The 22,738-nt window shown below is 35.3% G+C and overlaps 3 protein-coding genes across 8 annotated transcripts; 2 read left to right on the top strand and 1 right to left on the bottom strand.

The window, feature by feature from the left end:
• The first annotated feature begins 1,264 nt into the window (after positions 1–1,264).
• On the top strand, positions 1,265–10,715 carry LOC105330594 (ciliary-associated calcium-binding coiled-coil protein 1). 6 transcript variants are annotated; one of them, XM_066069758.1, is made up of 11 exons: positions 1,265–1,671; positions 1,785–1,925; positions 2,578–2,631; positions 3,183–3,212; positions 4,653–4,756; positions 5,464–5,633; positions 5,871–6,018; positions 6,641–6,713; positions 6,906–7,025; positions 8,083–8,211; positions 10,441–10,583. In XM_066069758.1, exons 2-11 carry the CDS (start codon positions 1,911–1,913, stop codon positions 10,525–10,527), a joined length of 930 nt encoding a protein of 309 aa, XP_065925830.1. In that variant the 5' UTR covers positions 1,265–1,671; positions 1,785–1,910; the 3' UTR covers positions 10,528–10,583. The 6 variants fall into 6 exon arrangements, with proteins under 6 accessions (XP_065925830.1, XP_034327667.1, XP_034327669.1 ...); XM_034471776.2 differs by having other exon boundaries at positions 1,265–1,925; XM_034471778.2 differs by lacking the exon at positions 2,578–2,631 and having other exon boundaries at positions 1,268–1,925.
• Positions 10,695–21,418, bottom strand: LOC105330595 (uncharacterized). The gene is made up of 3 exons (XM_011432364.4): positions 20,952–21,418; positions 11,575–11,738; positions 10,695–11,409 (listed from the first exon to the last, which is right to left on the bottom strand). Exons 1-3 carry the CDS (start codon positions 21,332–21,334, stop codon positions 10,967–10,969), a joined length of 990 nt encoding a protein of 329 aa, XP_011430666.3. The 5' UTR covers positions 21,335–21,418; the 3' UTR covers positions 10,695–10,966.
• Positions 12,845–19,681, top strand: LOC105342584 (uncharacterized). Its single transcript, XM_066069752.1, has 2 exons — positions 12,845–19,213; positions 19,601–19,681. Exon 1 carries the CDS (start codon positions 12,957–12,959, stop codon positions 18,777–18,779), a length of 5,823 nt encoding a protein of 1,940 aa, XP_065925824.1. The 5' UTR covers positions 12,845–12,956; the 3' UTR covers positions 18,780–19,213; positions 19,601–19,681.
• Positions 21,419–22,738: the final 1,320 nt, after the last annotated feature.

Genomic DNA, 22,738 nt, shown 5'->3' with positions numbered 1-22,738 from the left:
AAAGGTCAATCGCTTGAAGTTGATCAACTTGATCTATGGGTCTGAGACAGGGTGAGAGATGACAGGAGAATGGGTCGTAGAACATGCAGACGATTCCAGTGGGGATTCTCAAGTATCTTATCAACAAGCAGGGGTGGATCCAGAAAATTTTTCCTCCCTGGGAGAGGGTTCGAGGAAGGATTATGTTTGTAAGGGGATCCAAGGTCTGATTTTGGTAATGTTCCAATTAATGTAAATTTTGAAAATCGGAATTATCCGGGGGGGGGGGGGGGGGGTGGACTTATCACAAATCACCCTTTTTTATCTTGATCAGTGCATGACAACGTTTTGAAATTATTTAAAATTGGTTTGATTTACTTAAAAACCGTGTCTTCTACCGTCTCTTATTTCTTACCAAAGTTCATATACAGTATAGACTGTTACAAAAATAGAAACCTTTTTCAGCTCTCAATACTTAGTAATTGGTCTACTGTCCTTAAAGCACTTGCGATATGTATCAAAATTTTAGTTTAAGACATTACTTCAAATATTTGAGTAAAATTTTAATCATCCTCTAATTGCTCTCATTGGTTTTTCAATATTTGCACTGTTTCTAGACCTGCTTTTAATTTGATCTTACTTGGGTATCTTCATTACATAAGCTCGATTGATATTGAGAAATCAATCAACTATAGATATCCAATTTCAAAAATCAAAAGCGTCCCCTATTTAATCACAGGGAGCCATTGATTGAAGTCCCACGCGATTTTCTCCTTGACTTTACTCAATTTTAATTCTTAACATATAACTGTACTTTTATATAGAATATATAAGTACCAAGGGATGGTTTTCAATCCGAAATTCAATTTTTCATCCACAGCGGGCCCGGAGACATAAAGCATTCATAAAATACCACGCGTTGTTTTAAAAAAGTAGATAGTGTTGGCAAGCATCACAATTGTTATTTTGTGTGACAAATTCAATAGCTTAGGAGTTAAGTTAATAAAAGTAACGCATATCTTTGATTCAACAGTGACTGTGTTAAGTTTATAAAAGTAACGCATATCTTTGATTCAACAGTGACTGTGTTAAGTTTATAAATGTAACGCATATCTTTGATTCAACTGTGACTGTGTTACGAAATTGATTTGTCACCAACACTAGTCCGTTTGTCTGTGTCCGTCCGTCCGTCCGTCCGTCCGTCTCTCTCTCTCTCTCTCTCTCTCTCTCTCTCTCTCTCTCTCTCTCTCTCTCTCTCTCTCTCTCTCTCTCTCTCTCTCTCTCAATTAACATATATTTTGTATACCTTGGCACAATGGGCACTAACTTGATGAATGTGTCGCGTTATCAGAACTGTACCTGGCCAGTATTGAGCCCTATTTGTAGCTTTTTAACCGTGATAAGATCACCTCATAGAACCGACTGTATTCTTTACGAGCCCCACACCTGATTAAGTTTCTATTACAATATCTCTAAAGGACCAGAGGCTTAGTGAGGTTCAAACTCCGTGAGAAGAGATTTACATAACAGTTAATCTGCCTCACTTAATGTAGCTAAGACGTCCTCCTGTGTAACATAGGGGTCAGTATATATTTTGACGTTATATTTGCATTTTGTTCCAAGGCGTGATAGACGTTTATTGCGGACACTTCACTCTGAATTTCTCCGTATGTACCCACCGTGTATTATGTGGTAAATATCTTATGGGATTAACGAAATTAGTCCTGAGCGTATTAAGAAATTGCAGCTTATAATTGATATGATTGTTGTTTCGCAAAATGATTTGATTTTGATCGGATTGTAAGCCAGGAGAGGAACTGCTTAGTAACGTGGACAAACTGACCGAACATCTACGGCAAAAACAAATCATTGAACCCAATTTTACGCCTATATTCAGCAGATTTCGAGTTTCTGCTTGATCGGGATTTAACATGGCTGGAAGACGGGTAAGTGTTGTTATGGATACAGTTTTTAAAAAATTTCAAGAATATAATCATTTTTAAATATATAGAAACATAAAGTCACAAAGTGTAGTTTGTTCTATACAGAGATTGTAATATATCCACTGATGCACATATAAAACAATTACTAAGTACATGCTGACTTGGAGATTACCATAATGGGGTTACAGTGTACGACCGATATGTTGCTATATTGTTTATGAAGAAAGGCTCATTAATGCAAAAATTAAAATAAAACTATTAATGTAGTTTTTTAAAAACTATCCCACGTAATTCAGCTAATCAAACCCCCACATTGTGTAATGCGAGTTGCATGGTACATAAAATCAAATGTGCACTCTAGATTGGTATACAGAATTACAGTCACTCAATTCTAACAGCCGTTTCTTTAAATTGAATTTTTCAGAATAAATTGTTATTCATCCGTCATTAGGGCACATAAAGTCCGTCTTTTATACCATCCATGCCCCACGCATTAGGTTGCTCTGTATTGTCACTATTGTGTAGTTTCTAATTGAATTAGCCATATGTGCTCCAGCTCATCAAACTGCAATAAAAGTTTAAATTAATTACCAGTTAATTACCACAATACGCAGAGTTGACGGATTCAATGCCTTTTTGTTCTTAACTATGTCAGATCAACTTGGACGATGAGACTAGTGACCGTATGTCTCCCTGTAGCCATACAAGGGTATAAACTCTTTCCAAGATGTTCCTACCCCCCCCCCCCCCCACACACACACACATCCACCGCACCCCACCCCTACGAATTTCCTAAGCTCTTCTTTATCTATAACAACTTTATGAATAATAATGGTTCTTTACAACTTATTCTCAATCGCGTGAATAAAAACTTTCATCTTCGTCATCATTTTGATCCTTTCTATTCACAGTCATCTACCGTAGTTTTTTTCTACTATTTTTCATACTCGGTCCTCGATTCTTCTATACCTTCTAATATAATGTCAGCCACCCAAGATAAATTCTTCTATAATAACAAAGTTAACACAAAAAATAATGATGATAATTACAATGATAATACTACTCAATGAATAACTATCCTAAAAATATTCAACTTTATTTAAAAAAATAATCAAAAAATGTCTGAATATATTTGCAAGTTCATTATTTTTGCTGTTAATATTGTTTTAATTCTATTTCTAAAGAACAGATATCAAATAAATCTTGAAGCTTGTATTGGTATATTGAAAAGTATTGATCTACATATCCCATTTCTTTCAGACGGGACGAAAAGACAAGGGGAAAAAGGGGGTAAGTAAGAGTATTCGTTCTTTTCATGCAGCTCTTTTAAGTTTGGAGGTAGAGAAATTGAATTTGTTTCTAGCAACAAACAAAAATGGCGGCGAAGAGCCAAACGAAAGTTTCAGGAAAATCAAGCAAAACGCCTTTGCCGTCCAATAATTCTAAAAATGACACGAAGGGAAAGAAAACTGTAACAATTGCAGACGTAAGATTATACTTTTATTGTCAAAAAACTGTAAACAAGTATAATGATCGTGTCTGAACTATAGGCCTCAACCGCTAAATGTTGTTGGTTTTTTAACGAATTTATGTTATAATGTAGGCCTAGAATTGAAGTTTTTTCAGGACGAATGTAAATATTAAATTACATGTAATGTGTTATAAAATGAAGCTTAGAATATATATAATTCATTTTAATTCCCAAGTCACTTCATCGTCGCGTCCCTGATAAACATATCATGATTATAGCGACGTGCAAAGCTGTCTGAATAGTGTCAATATACATGAACAGTATATGCATGCATACCAACTTGATTCAGTTTATTTATTGACTGATTTATTGACCTGGTTTAACAATAGATTTCGACCCCTGTACTCATTTCTTAGCAAATGGAGAAAAAAATATTGTGTTGTATCTCCCCTAAATTTTCAGCCAATTTGTCTTAAATATCTACATTTTTGCTCTTTTATAGTCCCGTTTTGCCACATTCATTGTGAGTGTTTTTGCTACAAAATCACTACAGTATGTTTAATATCACATTTGAAAATTTGCTGTATTCAGTCGCCATATAGGTGATAAAATCCAAGACATACTACGTGCCATTTCTGACAAAATGGCAGACATATTCAAACGTAGAAATAGTGTATTACCAAAATGTCTTGGGGCGCTTTCCATTAACGTTGCCTCGCATGCTCCAACGAGGACGATTGCAGCTTAAAACTGATACTTCTCTTAAAATTTGAACCAGAAAGTTTGGCTATTTGCAGTTTTAATATATTTCAATGTAGTAGGACAAATGGTAGTTTTAGAAATATTGGATTTATAGAACATGATAACCTCGACACCATATTGTCTCCTAATCTGCAACGGTTTATTGCGTTGCCAAAATCGCTCGCCGGCGACGTGCGTTCCAGCAATCGGCAACAAAGGCAACACTGGCATATCTGGCGATGCCGGTTAAATGGAAAGCACCCTTGGTATGACCCATTTAATGGATATTTTGTGGACATATACATGTTTAAAAATGTTTGCAATGCATATTTATGTGCCCTTCCCCTGCAGATTATTTTTAACAGACTTAAAATCAATGCGAAGCAGATGTACTTTGCGGCTGCTACATTGCAAGTATATGGGACAAATTCTTGTGTGACTAGCTGAGCGAGCTTGGTCACATTAAGCTTATTCTTTCTATATATAACTCTGTTTCATTTATATGTTTCTTTCGACAGGGAGATGATGAAGTTGAGGAACAGGCTGAAAGCTTTGCTTACAAGATTCTTTCCCAGGAGCAGTGTACAGAACTCATGGGCCTGGAAGTAACTGACATACAAAAGTTAGTACACACAGAACAAAAAATCTTTGCATACAATATTGTTAATTCCCAATTTGCCTGGAATATTTATTATGCATGAATAAGCATATTTTTTCTCGGAAACAATAGCTAAATTGCCTGTTAAATAGGATTATACTCTGTCCAAAGTTTCTGCTTCCACCACTTTTTGGATAATATTTCAATGATCATCATGTGCCCAACCCACATTCATTCAGGAAAATGAGAAAAGTCCATAATTTTTGGTTTTTAAATGCCCTCACTATCACCTCAGGTTTACCTACATATCAATGGATATAAAACTACAGGGATATTGCATTATAAACAACATGAAAAGTACCCAGATTTTAACGTTAAAAAATTGTGCAAGCTAGGTGTCCCTAGTGCTTCTAAATGGAGAAAAGATGCAAATATTTCCTACTATAAATCTCTGTATTGAAAATTTTTTTTTTGTACTTGTGAGTTTCTGTGGGTAAAACCAGATGGTGTATTAATGAAGAAATCTTGGCTTCTTTTCCTTTTATCAATTTCAGTCGTACTTATGTTTATTTTCATTAAAAAATCGCCAAAAAGTTTCGGAAACAATAACTAGGGACAGACTACAGTTAATTTACTCCTTTTTTTTCAAGTTAGAAGATAAATTAATCAATATCTGTGAAAGAAATCATCTATGATATGGTTTTGAAATTGACTGATTTGTTTTTCTACAGCAAACTATGTGAAGTCTTCAAACTGTCCAACCACTGCACAGATTTACAGGATGCAGCTACATTAGATTACTACACAAGTGCCGTCTGGTGGGGGAAACAACAGTCCTTTACCACCCAGCAACTGTCTGGGTTCTTCACAATGGTGCACACATTGTTTACAAATGTCAAAGGTAGTGGTTTAATGCTGTAAACTTATCGTAAACATATTGTGCATGCATGCATTTCATATTCACAATTTCTAAAACTCAAAGCTTATACTAGCTTGATATGCAAGCATATATCTTTTATTGCTCTTGTATAAAACCTAGGCTAAAGAAAGATAGCTGACAAGCTTTCCTCATGATGAGGAATATATATATATATACATACTTCTGTTTATAGATATTTTCCTTTTTTTTAACCTGTAGATCAGCACATGCATTTAGTTGATAATCTGAAGGAAATGCAAAAAATGTTACGTGGAATAGAACCAGAATACTCTGATGTTAAATCGGCAGGGATGGAGTTCTTCAACTTACAACAGGCTAAAAGTATTTCTGAATATATGTTTACCAGGTAAGACAATAACAACAAGTCGGGTACTGTTTTGAGTTTAGAACCTAAATTAAACTTCTTTTGAATGGGATTTAACAGGGAAATATTGGAATTATATTAATCAGAGATAGCCCTTCCCAGTTCGTCTCACATTTGATTAAATGTGTGAGAAAATTGTTCGTACATTCATATTCATTCTGCATCAATATATGTTAACGTTCAATAGTATATGTACTTGTACCAGTATAATACTTAAATTTTGTTCACCACCAAGCAATGTCATTTTGAGCAATGTGTTATACATGACAATCAGATGTATACATGGCTTACGCAGGAATTGATTTTAAAATTTAGCTTTGGGTTTATGCACAATATACCTTTATTTGTTTGATACGGGTATAGGGAAAAATTTTCTTTGACCAAACTGTAAAAAAATTGTCTTTGTTGATATATGAATTAAACAAGTTGAATATATGATTTTTGTAATGGAAAACTGAGAAGAGATTGTTGTTAAAGTTATGTCATTCATTGAAAAAAGAAAAGATATTAAACTCCTCATTTGTTTTTATTGTCAGAATGCATTACCACACACAACTTATACCAACAGCTATTTTCTAATTCAGTCACTGTGTTTCTATTTCAGTCTCTTTCAACACTACAAATTGTTTGAATTTATGTTCTCCCACACACAAGCTGAGGAAATCATTGGAACAGATGTAAGTACACAATATATCATTAAGTAATAAACAGATAAATATTATATTTGAACGATCTTTTAATACTACATGTATGAAAGCGACCAAAGTCCTTGACGTTAAGATGAATATTTTATTGAGTCTACACTTTATTAACTGCTAGGTTTGTTCTTTGTGTGCTGCTTTAACTTGGTCATTGTTTTATGCTTTAAGCTTGAGATAGAGGTGGCTAAGCCAGCTGCCATGCCCTTCCCCCCACCCCTGGACGAGGGAGTGGAAGAGAGCCTCCACACGTCTTACATAGCCACCCCTCCCCCCTCTCCAGAACCAGAGGTTAGTGGATGATGTTGATCTTTTTGTTGTTCATTTTATGTTACATAGATAAGCATTTTAAGGTACATTGACTTTTTTATAGGAATCCTTTATAAACATTTCTTCAACAATATAAAAGTTGTTAAAAAATATTGTTAAAATATGAGCAGAGACACTGATTAGAAAGGAAGAATGCATCTTATAAACCATTTTTTGATATCATAACTTTTGTACTGCTTTAATGCAGGGCAAATTGATTGAATACTTTGGAAAATATGAAAATAATACAAAATCAATGTAAAAAGCCTTTCTTCACCTTACTATGTCAATTTGCCTAAATTGCGAAAGAGCAGTACCGAAGTTACAGTGAAAGGACCTATAAATGCTAATATCAATAAATAAAAGAGAATTTAGTCTTATTGGATATGAATTTTATGATTTTATGAAAAACATTTTCAAAGTGTGTTTTTTGTAACATAAGGAAAGACTATAAAGCTACCGTCATTACGTATGTTTTGATGTGTTGATGACATGTACGACCTATACCTTTAGGTGATCAGTGAGACTTGTGTCCAAAATTTAGATCAGGAAGCACAGGTCTAGTTATCTCCCTTGTGTTCAGAACCACCTGTTCTAAAGACTTGTTTTATTCCAATTTCCAGATTTCTAATTTTGATTTTTAGTTTAGATTCCTGAAATTAATTTTCCTAATCAACATGTTGACTGTGGGAATTTTGATTAAATGTGATATTCTCATTCCTTTGAATGAGAATTTTACTGTTAAACAGTATACATATATCCTCAACACCTGTAACCTTTAATTGAAATATTTTACTTTTGTTGTCCTTTAAACTTATGTATTGACCTGCGATGTTAATATTCTTGTTATTATTAATGTTTCTTCCATTCAGTGCATATAAATAATATTTAAAAACTTTTGTTGTTTTTAAATTTTCTTGATAATTAAATTTTGTTAGACACTTGATGAACCAAAGTGAAGTTCCATTATGATATACATGTAGTTTGTTTTCAAGATAAGACATTTAGAGTTTAGTCTATACCTTTTGTTGACTTTTAGGTTGATGAGTCAGCAAAATCCACGGAGCCACCCCCAGTGGAGGACATTGATGCTTTCTCAGAACTGACCCCACAAGATGTCCTAGAGGTGGTGGAAAGTGTCACAAAGGATCTCATGTCTGGCCTGCAGGTTAGTTCAAAAAATCATCTTAGTTTCTCAGGCAAAAAATATGCAAATGTTATGTGGTTGACTTAAGGAATGAATTCAATATTTATTTGTTTTATACGATATAAAATGGTTTGGGGCAGTTTACGCTTTATAAACCGTGAAGCGGTTTATAAAAAAGCGTAAACTGTTTCAAACCATTTTATATCATATAAACTAATAAATATTGAATTCATTGCTTATGATTTAATTTTTTTACTCTTCATTGTAGATAAAAACAGTCATTTGACCTTTTAAATGACGTAAAATTGTACAAAATTCAACGTAACATCAGGCGTATTGATACGTTTTTGACGTTAGTCTTACTATGACGTAGGCAACATTCTTTATACGATATAAATTAATTTTTTAGCCAATCAAAATTTGCGTTACAACCAGAATTAAATTTTATGTATTTCAGAAATTCTCGATCATTCTTGAAGGGTATTAACTTAATTTTTCATATATTAACTAAAATTGAATGATTGAGTTATTTCCCTTTTCACTATAGAGATTTTTTAAAAGCATGGCTTTGCCTTAATTACAAAATATTAATGACCTTAATATAAAACTGACCTCTGACTTCATAATTTCTGATTATTTCTGTTTTTGCCTGTTGATTTATCTTTGGTGTTGATTTTGTAACATTGGACAAATCTGTTTGGGTTATGACATGCTACATGTGATTTGATATCTATCAGTTTTGGATGACATTATATGAACTCTGTGACCTTGATTTGTTGATATTTTGACCTTTATTTATTCACTTTGTGACCAGACCCTAAGACCATACATGTTGAACTTTGCGACCTTATTTGTTCATATTAATTATGACTTATATGCACATGACCAAATGTTCTTGTTATTTGACCTTTACCTGTTAACCTTTTGGCCTTATCTGTTTATGAAATGACTTAATTCTGGTCTAAATCTTCTTGTGTTATGGTTCTATCTATTGACGTTAGAGACAATTTGAACATTGCGTAATTTGATATACCAGTGACGTCTATGATCCCAACATAATATTCCATCATAATCATGATTGTATGTATATTTAAAATACTGGTACGTTTTGTTTAAGTTCAGCAGTCATGAGTTTATAGTTTGAATATGCAATACACTTCAATAATTCAGGGGAAGTAAAGAATATCTGGTCTTATTTTATGTGTATTTAAGCATTGAATGCTTATTTTTGGATATCATCGGTTCTATAACACACCAGGCTGTGCAGACAAATTGAATACCGCGCGTTAAATAAATTTGTCTGCACGGCCTGGTGTGTTATAGGACCGATGAAATCCAAAAATAAGCATTCAGTGCTTATATTGATATTCATTTATATGAAACGTTTGTGTATTTGCGCTTATAATATGCTCTTTGTCAGGGATATGAATAATAGATGGAACAGCCATAAAACAGATTATTTAGTTCGCTTCCGCGGATAAAAGTTTCGTACTGGAAACTTTGTCGAGAAAACTCTTTTTATTAACGCATAGTAGAGATGACTATTTTTCGTAAGTACATTAAATTGGTTAATATGTAACTTTGAACGTTTAATTTATATTTAATCTTAACAATAATAAACGCGTGATGACCCGTCACAGATTTCCAATGCAAATATAAGGGATAATATACACTGAACACTTTGTCGCATTGAACTATATTTTAACAATCTAGCCTCCTGCGTTTACCCCACGTTCAATTAAGAAATAAATTGGAATATAAAAAGTTTACTGGGATATGAACTTGGTTGGTCACGTGATCAAATCCTGAGAAGCCCGAAGGAAGGGCATTTCAGAGGACTTGATCACATGGCAACTAAGTTCATGTCCCGGTGAACTTTTTAGCATTGCTGTTTATTACTTATATGTATGTTTGAGAATGGAAAACTCTCAGAATCATTAATAAAACGGTGTTTTTACATTTACAAAATTGCAACCGTCAAGCGATATCATTGTGATGTCACAAAAAGTTCATACAGAAGTGAACGTTTTCGCTATTCTATAGGTTCATATCAGGAAGCATATGATATCATATTGCAGGATAAACAAAATATGTGTTAAATGTCTTGAATAATAATCTGTATATCTACAGGTACCGTTGTTTAAGGTCTGGTACAATCCTTATTGTTATTACGCCGTGGTTTTGTTTTGTAAGATGATTTATCAGTTAAAATTCTTAAGATAATATAAATTTGTTATTTTTGGTTTATAGCTCGATTTGGCTGCTAAACTGAGGGAGAAGGAGAACAACTTAATCCAGCGAATAAATAAAGTTCACAAGGTGGCGGATACAACGTAACAACAACAACAAACAGCAACAACAACAACACACAGCAACAACCAGCAACAACAACAACACACAACAACAACAAACAGCAACAACTCCGTGCAGTGCTTGTTATCTGATGGACACACATTATACTTTATTTTACCTGTTTATATCGTTATAATAAAAATGCAAAACACTTATATAGTGATGTATTTGAATTTACTAGTATTTTGAAAACAGAAGCGGTGCAGATTGTTAAAAAAATCCACCAGTAGTATATTCCAACAATTTACGTGAATATACATGTACCAGGCAAGTTACTTTACACACTTTCATTCATTTCACCGGAATTATTAACTAACAAACAACAGAAACAAATGATATTATTCTGTTTGACCAATTTTGATTTTTTGTTAATGGAATTATGGCTGAGAAATGTGCTCGACTTGAAATCGGACAGATACAGAGTTCAGACGTCAGACTGTTGCGGAGGCGCGGGCGCTGTGTTTGCGGCGCCGGTGACGCTGATCTGTATTAGTTCATTGAGGAGATTCTGGGCGCTCTGGAGGTGGGTGTTCATCCTCACCGTGGGGCTGGACACGACAGGTTTAGGCGGGGGGACGGGTCTCACCCTCCCCTGGGTGTTATTCCGAAAGGATACCAAGAAATTGTCCGCACTCTTCCGGTCCTTCCCGAAGCTGACGCTGGTCTGACGACTTGTGTTTGTGAGGCTGTTGGAGTGCATTAGTAACTTCCGATAGGCAAGTACTTCGAGGTGCTTGAGTGCCTCCTGGCGGCCCCGGATCATGGAGAGCGCCTTCTCTATATCCCCCTTGGTGGAGGCGTTTTTTAATTTCTTATAGCAAAGAGGCTCTCGCTTTCGGATAATGTCCTCCTCTGAGCTAGATTCAACTGAAAAAGAAAAAAGTGATAAAGGCATCGTCGCAAAATGAATATGTCTTACTAGTGATTACGTTTCTCTAGCAAGCAAGATATACAATTTCGGAGCCTTGACATGTTGCTGATGGACATATACAATAATTATATTATAACGAAACATTTTCCCACAAAACTCACTCTGTGAGCAGAGGGAGGCCATCTCCATCTTGGTTTGGTCAATAGCCAAATCTAGGGAGAGTGCTTGGGTGTTTGCAATGTGCATGAGGCGCGTCAGTTCACACAGTTCACGCTGCATACAGACAATGTCTCTCTGTTGCCTCTTTACCTTTGCTTCTTTCCTCCTAGTTAAAAGATAACAAACTCATTTGTAAATAAGAGAAATCAAAATACAAAAAAAAAAAAAAAAACAAACAAACCAAAAAAACCCAAAAAGCAAACAAACCAAAAAACACCCAATTTCAAAAGCTTCTCTTCATTAAAGTAGATCCAGTGTTCTGTAATGTCACACTTTTTTGTAAAACTTTGAATTCTTTAAAAATTGTGCTAGATAGTTTTATTTATTTTATGTGAATATAATCACGTGGATTGTTCTGGAATCATTCCGGAATTGTTCATTATGTTCAGTTATAATCCGGATTTATATATACATAACCGGTTCAGAGTTTATAGTAGGACCTCCGCTCCACGAGCGCGATGCACAAATTCAGGGAACCACGTTCCATCAGTTTTTGGTGATATAGAGACCCCACAGTGTATGTATTTTTGTATTTTTTATATAACATATAGAGTTATGAACGGTATATTTCTTTCTTATGCACTTTGACTTGTATAAATTCCATTAAGGTATATTTTACTATTTGAATGGGCTATGTGTACTTCGTGCAGTAAACAAACATGTTTTTCATATCTACGATATGTATTTGAGCCTTTACTAGATTTAATGTCAGTTAATTTATATGAAGTTCAGTGCATACTTGTTTACTTTCATGCTTACGGGTTTATATATATTGTGACAAGAAAATGAATAGAGTTAAATTAGATTGACCTTTTTTTACTTATGTGTAACGGTCTCCCCAACCTATATTATGTAATGACAAGTTCATGCAATTGTGTAATAAGTGATTTTGTTTATATTGTAGTATCTACAATTTATTCCTAGTGAATAAATGATGTTTACTAGCTGTCTGTGTTATATCTGAACATGGGACAGCAAAGTAGATAACTGGTACTCAGCCTTCACCAATCCTAAGATGTCTACACATGAAAGGGAGAAGGATCAGCAAGGACACTTGGATGATCAAGGAAACATGGAAATGGAGGAGAAAGATCCAAGAACTTCAGGTCGTTTACATGAGAAAACACAGAAAGGACATGAACTATATTTAGAAAATCTCAACAAGCAGAAAAGCAAGTTGGCTAAATTAGAAAAAAGAATTAATTCTGTTAAAGTGTGTGATAGGATTGAAGCTAATTTGAAAAATTATGAGAATACATACCATGAGTGTTGTGAATATTTGAATAGACAGAACAATGAAGAAAGTTTCAAAGAACTAGATTTGATGAACAAGTGTTTTACTCCATTTCATGACAATGTTATTCAGTGTTTACAAAAATTGAAACCTTCACAAACAAGGAAGAAAACAGATGAAGAGTCAACGTCAAGTAGATTAAGCATTAAATCTCTTCAGAAATTAGAAGAAGCTAAAACAAAGTTGAAAATAACAGAGAGAGCTATTGAATTAAAGCGTCAAAAGTCCAAACTGATCATTGAAGAAAACTTGAATGTTGCTAAATACAAACAAGCACAAGAAGATTTAGAAAATGAGTTAGAATTGTTGAAGTGTCAGGGAGAACTGGAGCTTGCAGAGTCGAAGGTAAAATTTGAAATGATGGAAGATGAAGGACATGTATGTGATTTGGGGTTACCGAGGATAAACAGTGTCGATAAATCCAGAGAGTATGTAGAAAAAATAACTTTGGGTCCGAAACAAGTAAAACCTGAATCACAGAAAGAAGAACAAGACAGGTATATTGGACAAGCATCTAAGCATATTGTAAACCAGCAACTACCAAGACAAGTTCCTGCTCCAGCAGTGCCGCACTTCGCACAGTCGTCAACTTCAACGCCGCAGCATTCAGTTTCTCAACCTGTGATGGCTATGTATCCTCCGAGACCTATGCAATATCCTGGACAGGCATACATGCCACAATTGATGCAGCCGAGGTATACACCTCAACCGTTACCACCTAGGTTCCCTCCTCAGGTTATGCAACCTAGGTTTACACCAACTTCACAGTCGTACAGACCGCCTCCTATAGCACAGCCGCACTTGGATTCTACGTTTACACCGCGGCATCAATATCAACCTATTTCGTCTAGTGTTATTGACAGTGCGGTGACTAGTGATACTATTAACTGTTATTTATTGAAAAAAGACTTAGTTTCACAACGACTTAGAAGATATGATGATGACCCTTCCTCATACAACGTATGGAAAGGGACATTCAAGACTATTGTATCTGAAGCCACCTTAAGTGATTTAGAAGAAATAGACTTGCTGTTACGATGGCTCGGACCTGAATCTACAGTTCAAGTAACCAGTATAAGAAGAGCGAACCCAGATGATGCGAAAATAGCTCTTCAGAAGATATGGGAGAGATTGGATGAACGTTATGGATCCCCCGAATTGATAGAATCAAAACTGCGCATTCAAGTACAGAAATTTCCAGTGATTACCTTACCAAAGGACAAAACACAGTTATATAACCTTGCAGATCTATTGGCAGAAATAGAGTGTCATAAAAACAATGATAGATATGCCATGCTTTTGTCGTATTATGATACCCCAATTGGTGTCAATCCAATCGTGTGCAAGCTGCCTGAAAACTTACAAAACAAATGGAGGGATCGTGCTGTTAAATATAAGATTCAAAACATTGTTCCATATCCACCTTTCCAGGAGTTTGTAAAATTCATTCATGAACTTAGCATATCTTTGAATGACCCAAGCTTTTCATTTGAATCTTCATCACCTGTAGGAATGGATAAACAAAGATTCACCAGGAGACCAGCAACAGTAATGTCAAGAAAAACTGAAGTACAGGAAGAAAAAGAAAACATCAGAAAAGAAATGTGTTCTTTACATCCACATGCAATTTCGCATAATCTTGATGAATGTCAACTCTTCATGAGAAAACCTATGGAAGAACGTCGCAGATATGTAACAGAAAATAAACTCTGTTTCCGTTGTTTACGTACAAAATTTCATAATAAAAAACACTGCCGAGCTTACATTAAGTGTAAAGAATGTGGCAGCGGCAATCATGTGACTGCTATGCATATAAAGCCTAGAAATCAAGATATTCCTCAATCGGTGCAAGGTGGGGAGAGTGAACCATTCATTGTTGATTCAAAGTGTACTTCTATATGTGATGGTTTCCATGGACGCTCTTGTGCAAAAACAGTGTTAGTCCAAGTGTACCCAGAAAATCGCCCAGAATTATCTGTGACTGTGTATGCAATGTTAGATGGACATTGTAATAGAACATTAGCAACTACAGAGTTAATGGACTCTCTTGGTGTGAAAGGAAACGAATTAATGTATAATTTAATGTCATGTTCTGGACGAGGACAAACTCTTGGTCGTCAAGCTCATGGATTTATTGTACAGTCTCTTGACTCATCGACAGTGTTGAAACTACCAACCCTCATTGAATGTCGAAGTATTCCACAAGACGTCACAGAAATTCCTACACCAGAGATCGCATATCATTATCCGCACCTTCGTTCTATTGCTTCGGAAATTCCGAAATATGATCCAAATCATCAAATTGGACTTCTTATTGGAAGAGATTTAACAGACGCACATTATGTTTATCAGCAGATAACAGGACCAAAAAACCATCCATTTGCTCAGAAGACATGTTTTGGTTGGGTCATCATTGGTGACGTCTGTTTGAATGGTAAACACCTACCTGAAGTCAGTGTGAGGGATCTCAGTGTAACAAGTTTCAAAACTAACATTTTACCAAACGGTCGACCTACAATATTTCAACCATGTGACAAAGACCTTCAAATTCACATCCAGTCAGTAGATGGGGAGCTAGATATATTCAGAAAACACAAAGATGATGAGGAAATTGGCCTCTCGGTCGAAGATCGTGAGTTTATTCATATTATGGAAAATGAAATGAAACTAGAAGAAGGAAACTGGACAGCTCCTCTGCCGTTCAAGAGGGATAAGCCAGCAATACCAAATAACAAAGTTATGGCCCTCAAGAGAGCTATGGTTTTAGATAGCAGTCTTTATAAAAACTATGAGAAAAGACAGCACTTTTTTACATTCATGGAAAAAGTTATTCAGAGTGGCGCTGCAGAAATTGCCCCAGAACTTAAAGTTGGACAAGAAGTGTGGTATCTCCCATTATTCGGAGTTTACCATCCTAAGAAACCAGACCAAATACGTGGAGTCTTTGACTCATCTGCAACGTACAAAGGAACATCACTCAACAGTGTTCTACTTACAGGACCCAATTTGACTAACAACTTAGTTGGTGTTCTGCTGCGTTTCCGAAAAGATTCCATTGCAATATCAGCAGATATTGAACAGATGTTTTACTCATTTCTTGTACGGGAAGACCACAGGGATTATTTACGCTTCATGTGGTACCAGAACAATGATCCAAGTAAGCATCTTGTGGAATATCGCATGCGTGCACATGTTTTTGGAAATTGTCCATCGCCAGCTGTGGCTACCTTTGGATTACGCAAAAGTGTGGAGAATTCCGAGCAAGATATCAAAGACTTTGTGAATAACAACTTCTATGTAGATGACGCCTTAACATCTGTTCCAAATGCTTCGCAAGCGATCGACCTATTGAAAAGAACTCGGACTGCGTTGAAAACCAATGGTAACATCAATCTCCACAAAGTTGCATCAAACAATAAAGAAGTGATGTTAGCTTTCTCCAAAGAAGACCTGAGTAAAGAAATCAAACAACTGGATTTAGAGAAAGACCTTCTTCCTGTACACCATAGTCTTGGTCTATTATGGGATTTGTCAACTGATAGTTTCCTGTTTGATGTCAACTTCCCAGAGAAACCAAACACTAGACGTGGCTACCTGTCTATGTTGCACAGCATATATGATCCTCTGGGATTCATTGGACCACTCGTTATTTGTGGAAAAATCATCCTTCGCGAAATTACGACAAAATGTGATTGGGATGACGATGTCGATAGTTCATATGTACATCGATGGGAATCTTGGAAAAGGTCCATTTCATCACTTCAGAACATTTCCATTCCTCGAATGTATATCACAAAATCTTTGAGCCTTTGTGACCATGTAGAGCTTTATGTATTTTGTGATGCCTCTGAACAAGCAGTGTCAGCAGTGTCATACATCAAAGTTCCAGATGAGATAAGGAGTGAAGTATCATTTGTGTTTGGCAAAGTGAAATTGGCCCCTTTACATGGACATTCAATGCCAAGATTAGAACTTTGCGCTGCTCTTATGGCAGTTGAAATAGCAGAAACTGTTAAGAGACATTTAAACATTACTTTTGTCAACACATGGTTCTATTCCGACAGCAAGATTGTGCTAGGTTACATCAGTAATCATACCAAACGTTTTTACAACTACGTGGCCAATCGTGTGGAACGCATTTTACGATCATCTAGCCCTTCCCAGTGGAATTATGTAAAATCTGAGGAAAACCCAGCTGATGTAGGAACACGAGGATTAAGTACAGCCGAAGACTTGAGCTGTAAGTGGCTTAAAGGACCTGAATTTCTGCATATCAGCAAAGACCTTGTAAAAGAATACTTTCCACTCGTGAACCCTCATGACGATAAAGAAATCCGCATAAATGCAAACAAGTTAATGTTGAAGACCGCAGACCTCACAAATCGTTTTGAGAAATTTTCTACATGGAATTCCCTAATATCTGCTGTTACAGTGCTAAAAACAGCTGCTAGAAAATGGAAACATATGACATTCGATTCTTTAACCATAAAACAAGAAAGTGAACTATTTGTTGTGAAAGAAACACAGAAAACGTTTTTCTTAGAAGAACTCTTGTGTTTACAAGACCAGAAACCATTGCCTCGAGACAGCTCAATAAGGAATCTATGTCCATATTTGGATCAGGACGGTATTATGAGAATAGGAGGCAGATTAAACCTTAGTGTACTTCCAATGGAGCAAAAGAACCCAATTATCCTTCCTAGGAAATCGCATGTTGCAAAATTGATTGTGCTACATTTCCATGAAAAAACAGGTGCTCATCAGGGAAGGCACATTACGGAGGGTGTCATAAGGAATAATGGCTACTGGGTGATCGGTGCAAGGAAACTGATTTCATCAGTGATTCATAAGTGTGTTGTGTGTAAAAGATTACGTGGAAACTTGATGTCTCAGAAAATGGCAGATTTACCATCATCTAGAGTAACTCCAGGACCTCCGTTTAGTGCTGTAGGTGTGGATACCTTTGGCCCCTGGTCGATTGTGACACGTAAAACCAGAGGAGGTGTTGCTGAAAGCAAGCGATGGGCTATTATGTTTACGTGTCTGACGACAAGAGCTGTTCATATCGAGCTGGTGGAATCCATGTCAAGCTCATCATTCATCAATGCATTACGAAGATTTATTGCCCTCCGTGGAAACGTTTGTGAACTACGATCTGACCGTGGGACAAATTTCATTGGAGCTACCGGAGATCTTAACATAGATGTGATACAAGGTCCAGTAAAGCACTTCTTAGACCAGTCAAAGATAAAGTGGATTTTTAACGCCCCTCACTCTTCCCACATGGGAGGAGTGTGGGAAAGGATGATAGGGGTAACACGACGTATCTTAGATGCTCTACTATTAGGACCAAAGGGAAAGAATCTCACTCATGAGGTTCTTAGTACAATGATGGCCGAAGTGACAGCAATCATGAACTCTAGACCGATTACTACGATATCAAGCGATCCAGATATGCCTTTTGTGTTGAGCCCTGCAATACTATTGAATCAGAAAATATCGGGACATTTCTCTACCTGTGTGAATGTTAGCATTCGTGACCTGTATAAGGAACAGTGGAAACAAGTGCAAGTACTTTCCGATTTCTTCTGGAAGCAGTGGAATGATCAATATCTTCATACCTTACAGTCTCGCCGTAAGTGGACCACTGAAACACCAAACCTTAAACCTGGGGATGTTGTGATCGTTAGAGATAAAGATATAGCGCGATGCCAGTGGCCTGTGGGACTTGTGGAGGAAGTTATCCAAAGTGCTGATGAACTTGTGCGAAAAGTCCGCGTACGCCTTATTGTGAATGGGAAACCATGTACTTATATGAGACCTATCAGTGAACTAATTCGCCTCATTGAATAGATGTTTATTGTTGAACATTTACTGTACTCTCATATTCAGTGTTAATATGACATTGTGAAGAACAATTGAATAGGCATAAAATGATCAATGTTATGACAATCATTCATTTTCACATTTTATGGTGATGTTATCCTGGTCACTGCACCATTTGATTTTGGCTGAAAATTGATCACATGTATTTTCTATGTAAATTGTATTATTTATCTTGTCTTAAATTGTTACAATTTTTGATATAAAGGGTAATATTGTGAAAATATTAGGTGGGGAGTGTTCTGGAATCATTCCGGAATTGTTCATTATGTTCAGTTATAATCCGGATTTATATATACATAACCGGTTCAGAGTTTATAGTAGGACCTCCGCTCCACGAGCGCGATGCACAAATTCAGGGAACCACGTTCCATCAGTTTTTGGTGATATAGAGACCCCACAGTGTATGTATTTTTGTATTTTTTATATAACATATAGAGTTATGAACGGTATATTTCTTTCTTATGCACTTTGACTTGTATAAATTCCATTAAGGTATATTTTACTATTTGAATGGGCTATGTGTACTTCGTGCAGTAAACAAACATGTTTTTCATATCTACGATATGTATTTGAGCCTTTACTAGATTTAATGTCAGTTAATTTATATGAAGTTCAGTGCATACTTGTTTACTTTCATGCTTACGGGTTTATATATATTGTGACAAGAAAATGAATAGAGTTAAATTAGATTGACCTTTTTTTACTTATGTGTAACGGTCTCCCCAACCTATATTATGTAATGACAAGTTCATGCAATTGTGTAATAAGTGATTTTGTTTATATTGTAGTATCTACAATTTATTCCTAGTGAATAAATGATGTTTACTAGCTGTCTGTGTTATATCTGAACATGGGACAGCATATGGATGTAATTAGAATAATTGGTAGGTTCAAGATATTTTCGCACTTAATTTTATACTAAATTTCCAAATTTTTATATATTTTATCTATGCAAATGGGAAATAACTCCTTTTCTGACTTTTCTCTCAGTTGTATGTCTAAATGCTATAGTTTTTCTTATTCCAACGATTAATTTAAAAAATAATTTTGTAATTTTAGTTTTCTGATAAAGTTGACATTAAAATTAAACAAGAAAAACAAATTTCTGCCTACAAGATTTTACTTTTAACAAAAAAAAAAAAAATACATTTTTCTTATGCTAAAATATGCTTTAGTTTATGTTTATCTGGCATCTCAAAAAGTGTGATGACATGTATATATTTTCTAACAATTGATGACATTTAAGTCTATTAAGTCGAAATCAGTTCGGTTTTTCAACTTTCCTAAGAGAATTTTACGAGTATGGAGCTACCTTAAATGATATCTATCTTTTAAAGGGGCATGGTCACGATTTTGGTCAAATTTTATTTTTCGATTTCTATTGTTTACAATGCTTCAGTGAGGTATTTCTAATAATCAAATAAAATTTGAGAGTGATTCGTAGAGTTATAAGCAAGATAAAGGGCTCAAAATTCTTTGTCATGTAAACAAGGCTGGTGCCCTGTTTTTGTTTACATAGGTTCAATATACATGTACCAGTAAAAAATCTTTTTCCAGCTTATTTGTCTATCTTTTTATTTATTTTAGGCATGGATAAACAGTTCCTAACGTTTAACACATTCGTTTTAAGTTTAAAACTGAAATTTTTACTTCAACGTTCAAAATGTAAACAAACGCTTTGTTTACATAGCGAAGAATTTCAAGCTCTGTAACTCGCTTATAACTTAACAAATGACACTTAAATTTCGGTTGCCTATCAAAAATGCCTTTCTGAAGCATTGTGAATATTAAAATCGGAAAAATAATTTTTGATCAAAATCGTGACCATGCCCCTTTAAACCCTCTATTTCTGAGATATTATGATAACAATTAAAAAGTGAAAAGATTATTCATGTATTACTACAGTAGATCACTGGAAATTCATTTTTTGTATTTTTAAAAATACCAAATTACATGTACATTACAGCATCTTTGAAATATTAGGATTGTTTTCATTAAAATATATGGTTAAAAATGGGAAAAAGAGGGACTTCATGAATATGACAATTGTGTGTAGAAACTGAGTATGAGTATAAAAATAACTTGGCGTTACGTCAACCAACAACGATTAGTATAAACACTATACTGTACACTACAAACCTTAACTTCTGCATGGCGACGTTGAGTTTACGTGCCGTCTTTTTGTACTCGGCCTTTGTCTCTCGGGCCTCCTCACTCAGGTGTCCATAGTTTAAACACTCACTGCTAGAGCACTCACGTGACCCTGTCGATGCTCCAAGAACCTTCAGAGACGCCGAATCGGAAACATCGTCGCCCTGTTCATCGTCGGATAGCAATCGATCCTTCGATATTTCCGATAATCGTGACGATGAAATTTCCAATGAATTAACGGAATCTGTAAGCTTGGGGGTCTTTGTCTTTTTATCTCGGCGAAAAATCTTCTTAATCATGGTGATAGATAAATACCCGCAAACTGAAAATATTACCACATAGGAGCATCGTTGTATGACAGTTATACTCATCCACTCATTGGTTACTGGAGTGTGTGTGACATTTTTGTCAACTTTCTGTGTGGTACCGATTGCTTACATTGTCGCTATAGAGTTGACGTCATAGAAAATTTTCGGTAAATATAGCGTTACATTTGCAAGAATTTGACGTCAATTGCGTTGACAACGTTTTTCCCTGAATAGGGCATAACGAAGTGCAATTGCTTTAGCATCTTGTTATTATACCAGCAAATCAATGGTTATATTACATGGAATTTGTAATGGTTATATTAATACATATATAATGATATAGTCACTAAAAATTGTTGTTCATCATATACGTGGTGCAATTGCGTTAACGGAGTTATGAACGCAATTGGTGGTTATACATGTAAGAATACGATAAGGGAGAGAGCAATGGGTTATACTGAATGGTTTTCAGCTACAGGAGGTGTGGGACACCTCCAAATTGTACTGTCATCCGAAATAAACAATAGAATAAACAATAACTTTAATATCCATGTAATATTCAATATTATAATATCTCACTGCGTAGCGCAGCAAGTGCGTTAAATAGGGAATAAGGAATCATTCTTTGAGTATTATGAGGTGATAATTTTGGTCGGGGCGTGATCAAATCCAATAAAGCTCGAGGGCTTTATGATAGATTTGATCATGTCCCGACCGAAATTATCACCTCATAATATTCAAAGAATGATTCCTTATTCCTTATATTTATAAAATTTTAAGCCATTGTACGATTAAATATTTAAATATAAATAAGCAAACCCCGCTGGCGCCTCAATTCGGCGTCATTTGTATTATGGGTTATAAAGTACAAAATCGATACGTAGTGTTATCACAGGCATGCAAAGACACTGGAAATGTAAATATACAGCATTATTTCATTGCACTTTTTATGCTTGCATTTTATTGTCAAATCGTACAAATTGAACAACTTAAACCAGTGATTATATTTTGAATGTGATTCACTTCCAATTTAAGTTGGTATGGGACACTTTTATGTTGTGCCGTATTGTTTATCGAAATAAACAATAAAACCAAAAGTAATTTTATAAGTAGTTTCTCTCTGTGGTTAAATATTGTAAAATTTGAAAATTCTAAACCGGTGAAAGCATTAAAATTTCAATTACAATGTACTTAAATTCACATTAATAACAACAAACGTCTAATAGTATTACCATTTTCAATTCTAGTACTAGTCTATCCTCTTGGTTTTTATACCTTCACATAAATTTGTGCATGTTAATCTTGCCGTCTTCTAAATGTTATATTCATATATGTAATTTCAGAGTTCAGGGTCCCCCCCCCCCCCCAGTATATCATAACTGAATCATATTCAGACATCTTTTTATCAACTACATGTACATGTAAACATGACAAGCTACCAATAACTGTGCGCATCTCTAATACACG

The sequence above is a fragment of the Magallana gigas genome, chromosome 8 (genome assembly GCF_963853765.1).
Source record: "Magallana gigas chromosome 8, xbMagGiga1.1, whole genome shotgun sequence".
NCBI classification, from domain to species: domain Eukaryota; kingdom Metazoa; phylum Mollusca; class Bivalvia; order Ostreida; family Ostreidae; genus Magallana; species Magallana gigas.
Note: the sequence above shows the minus strand (reverse complement) of the source record. Positions and strands in the feature narration are given on the sequence as shown.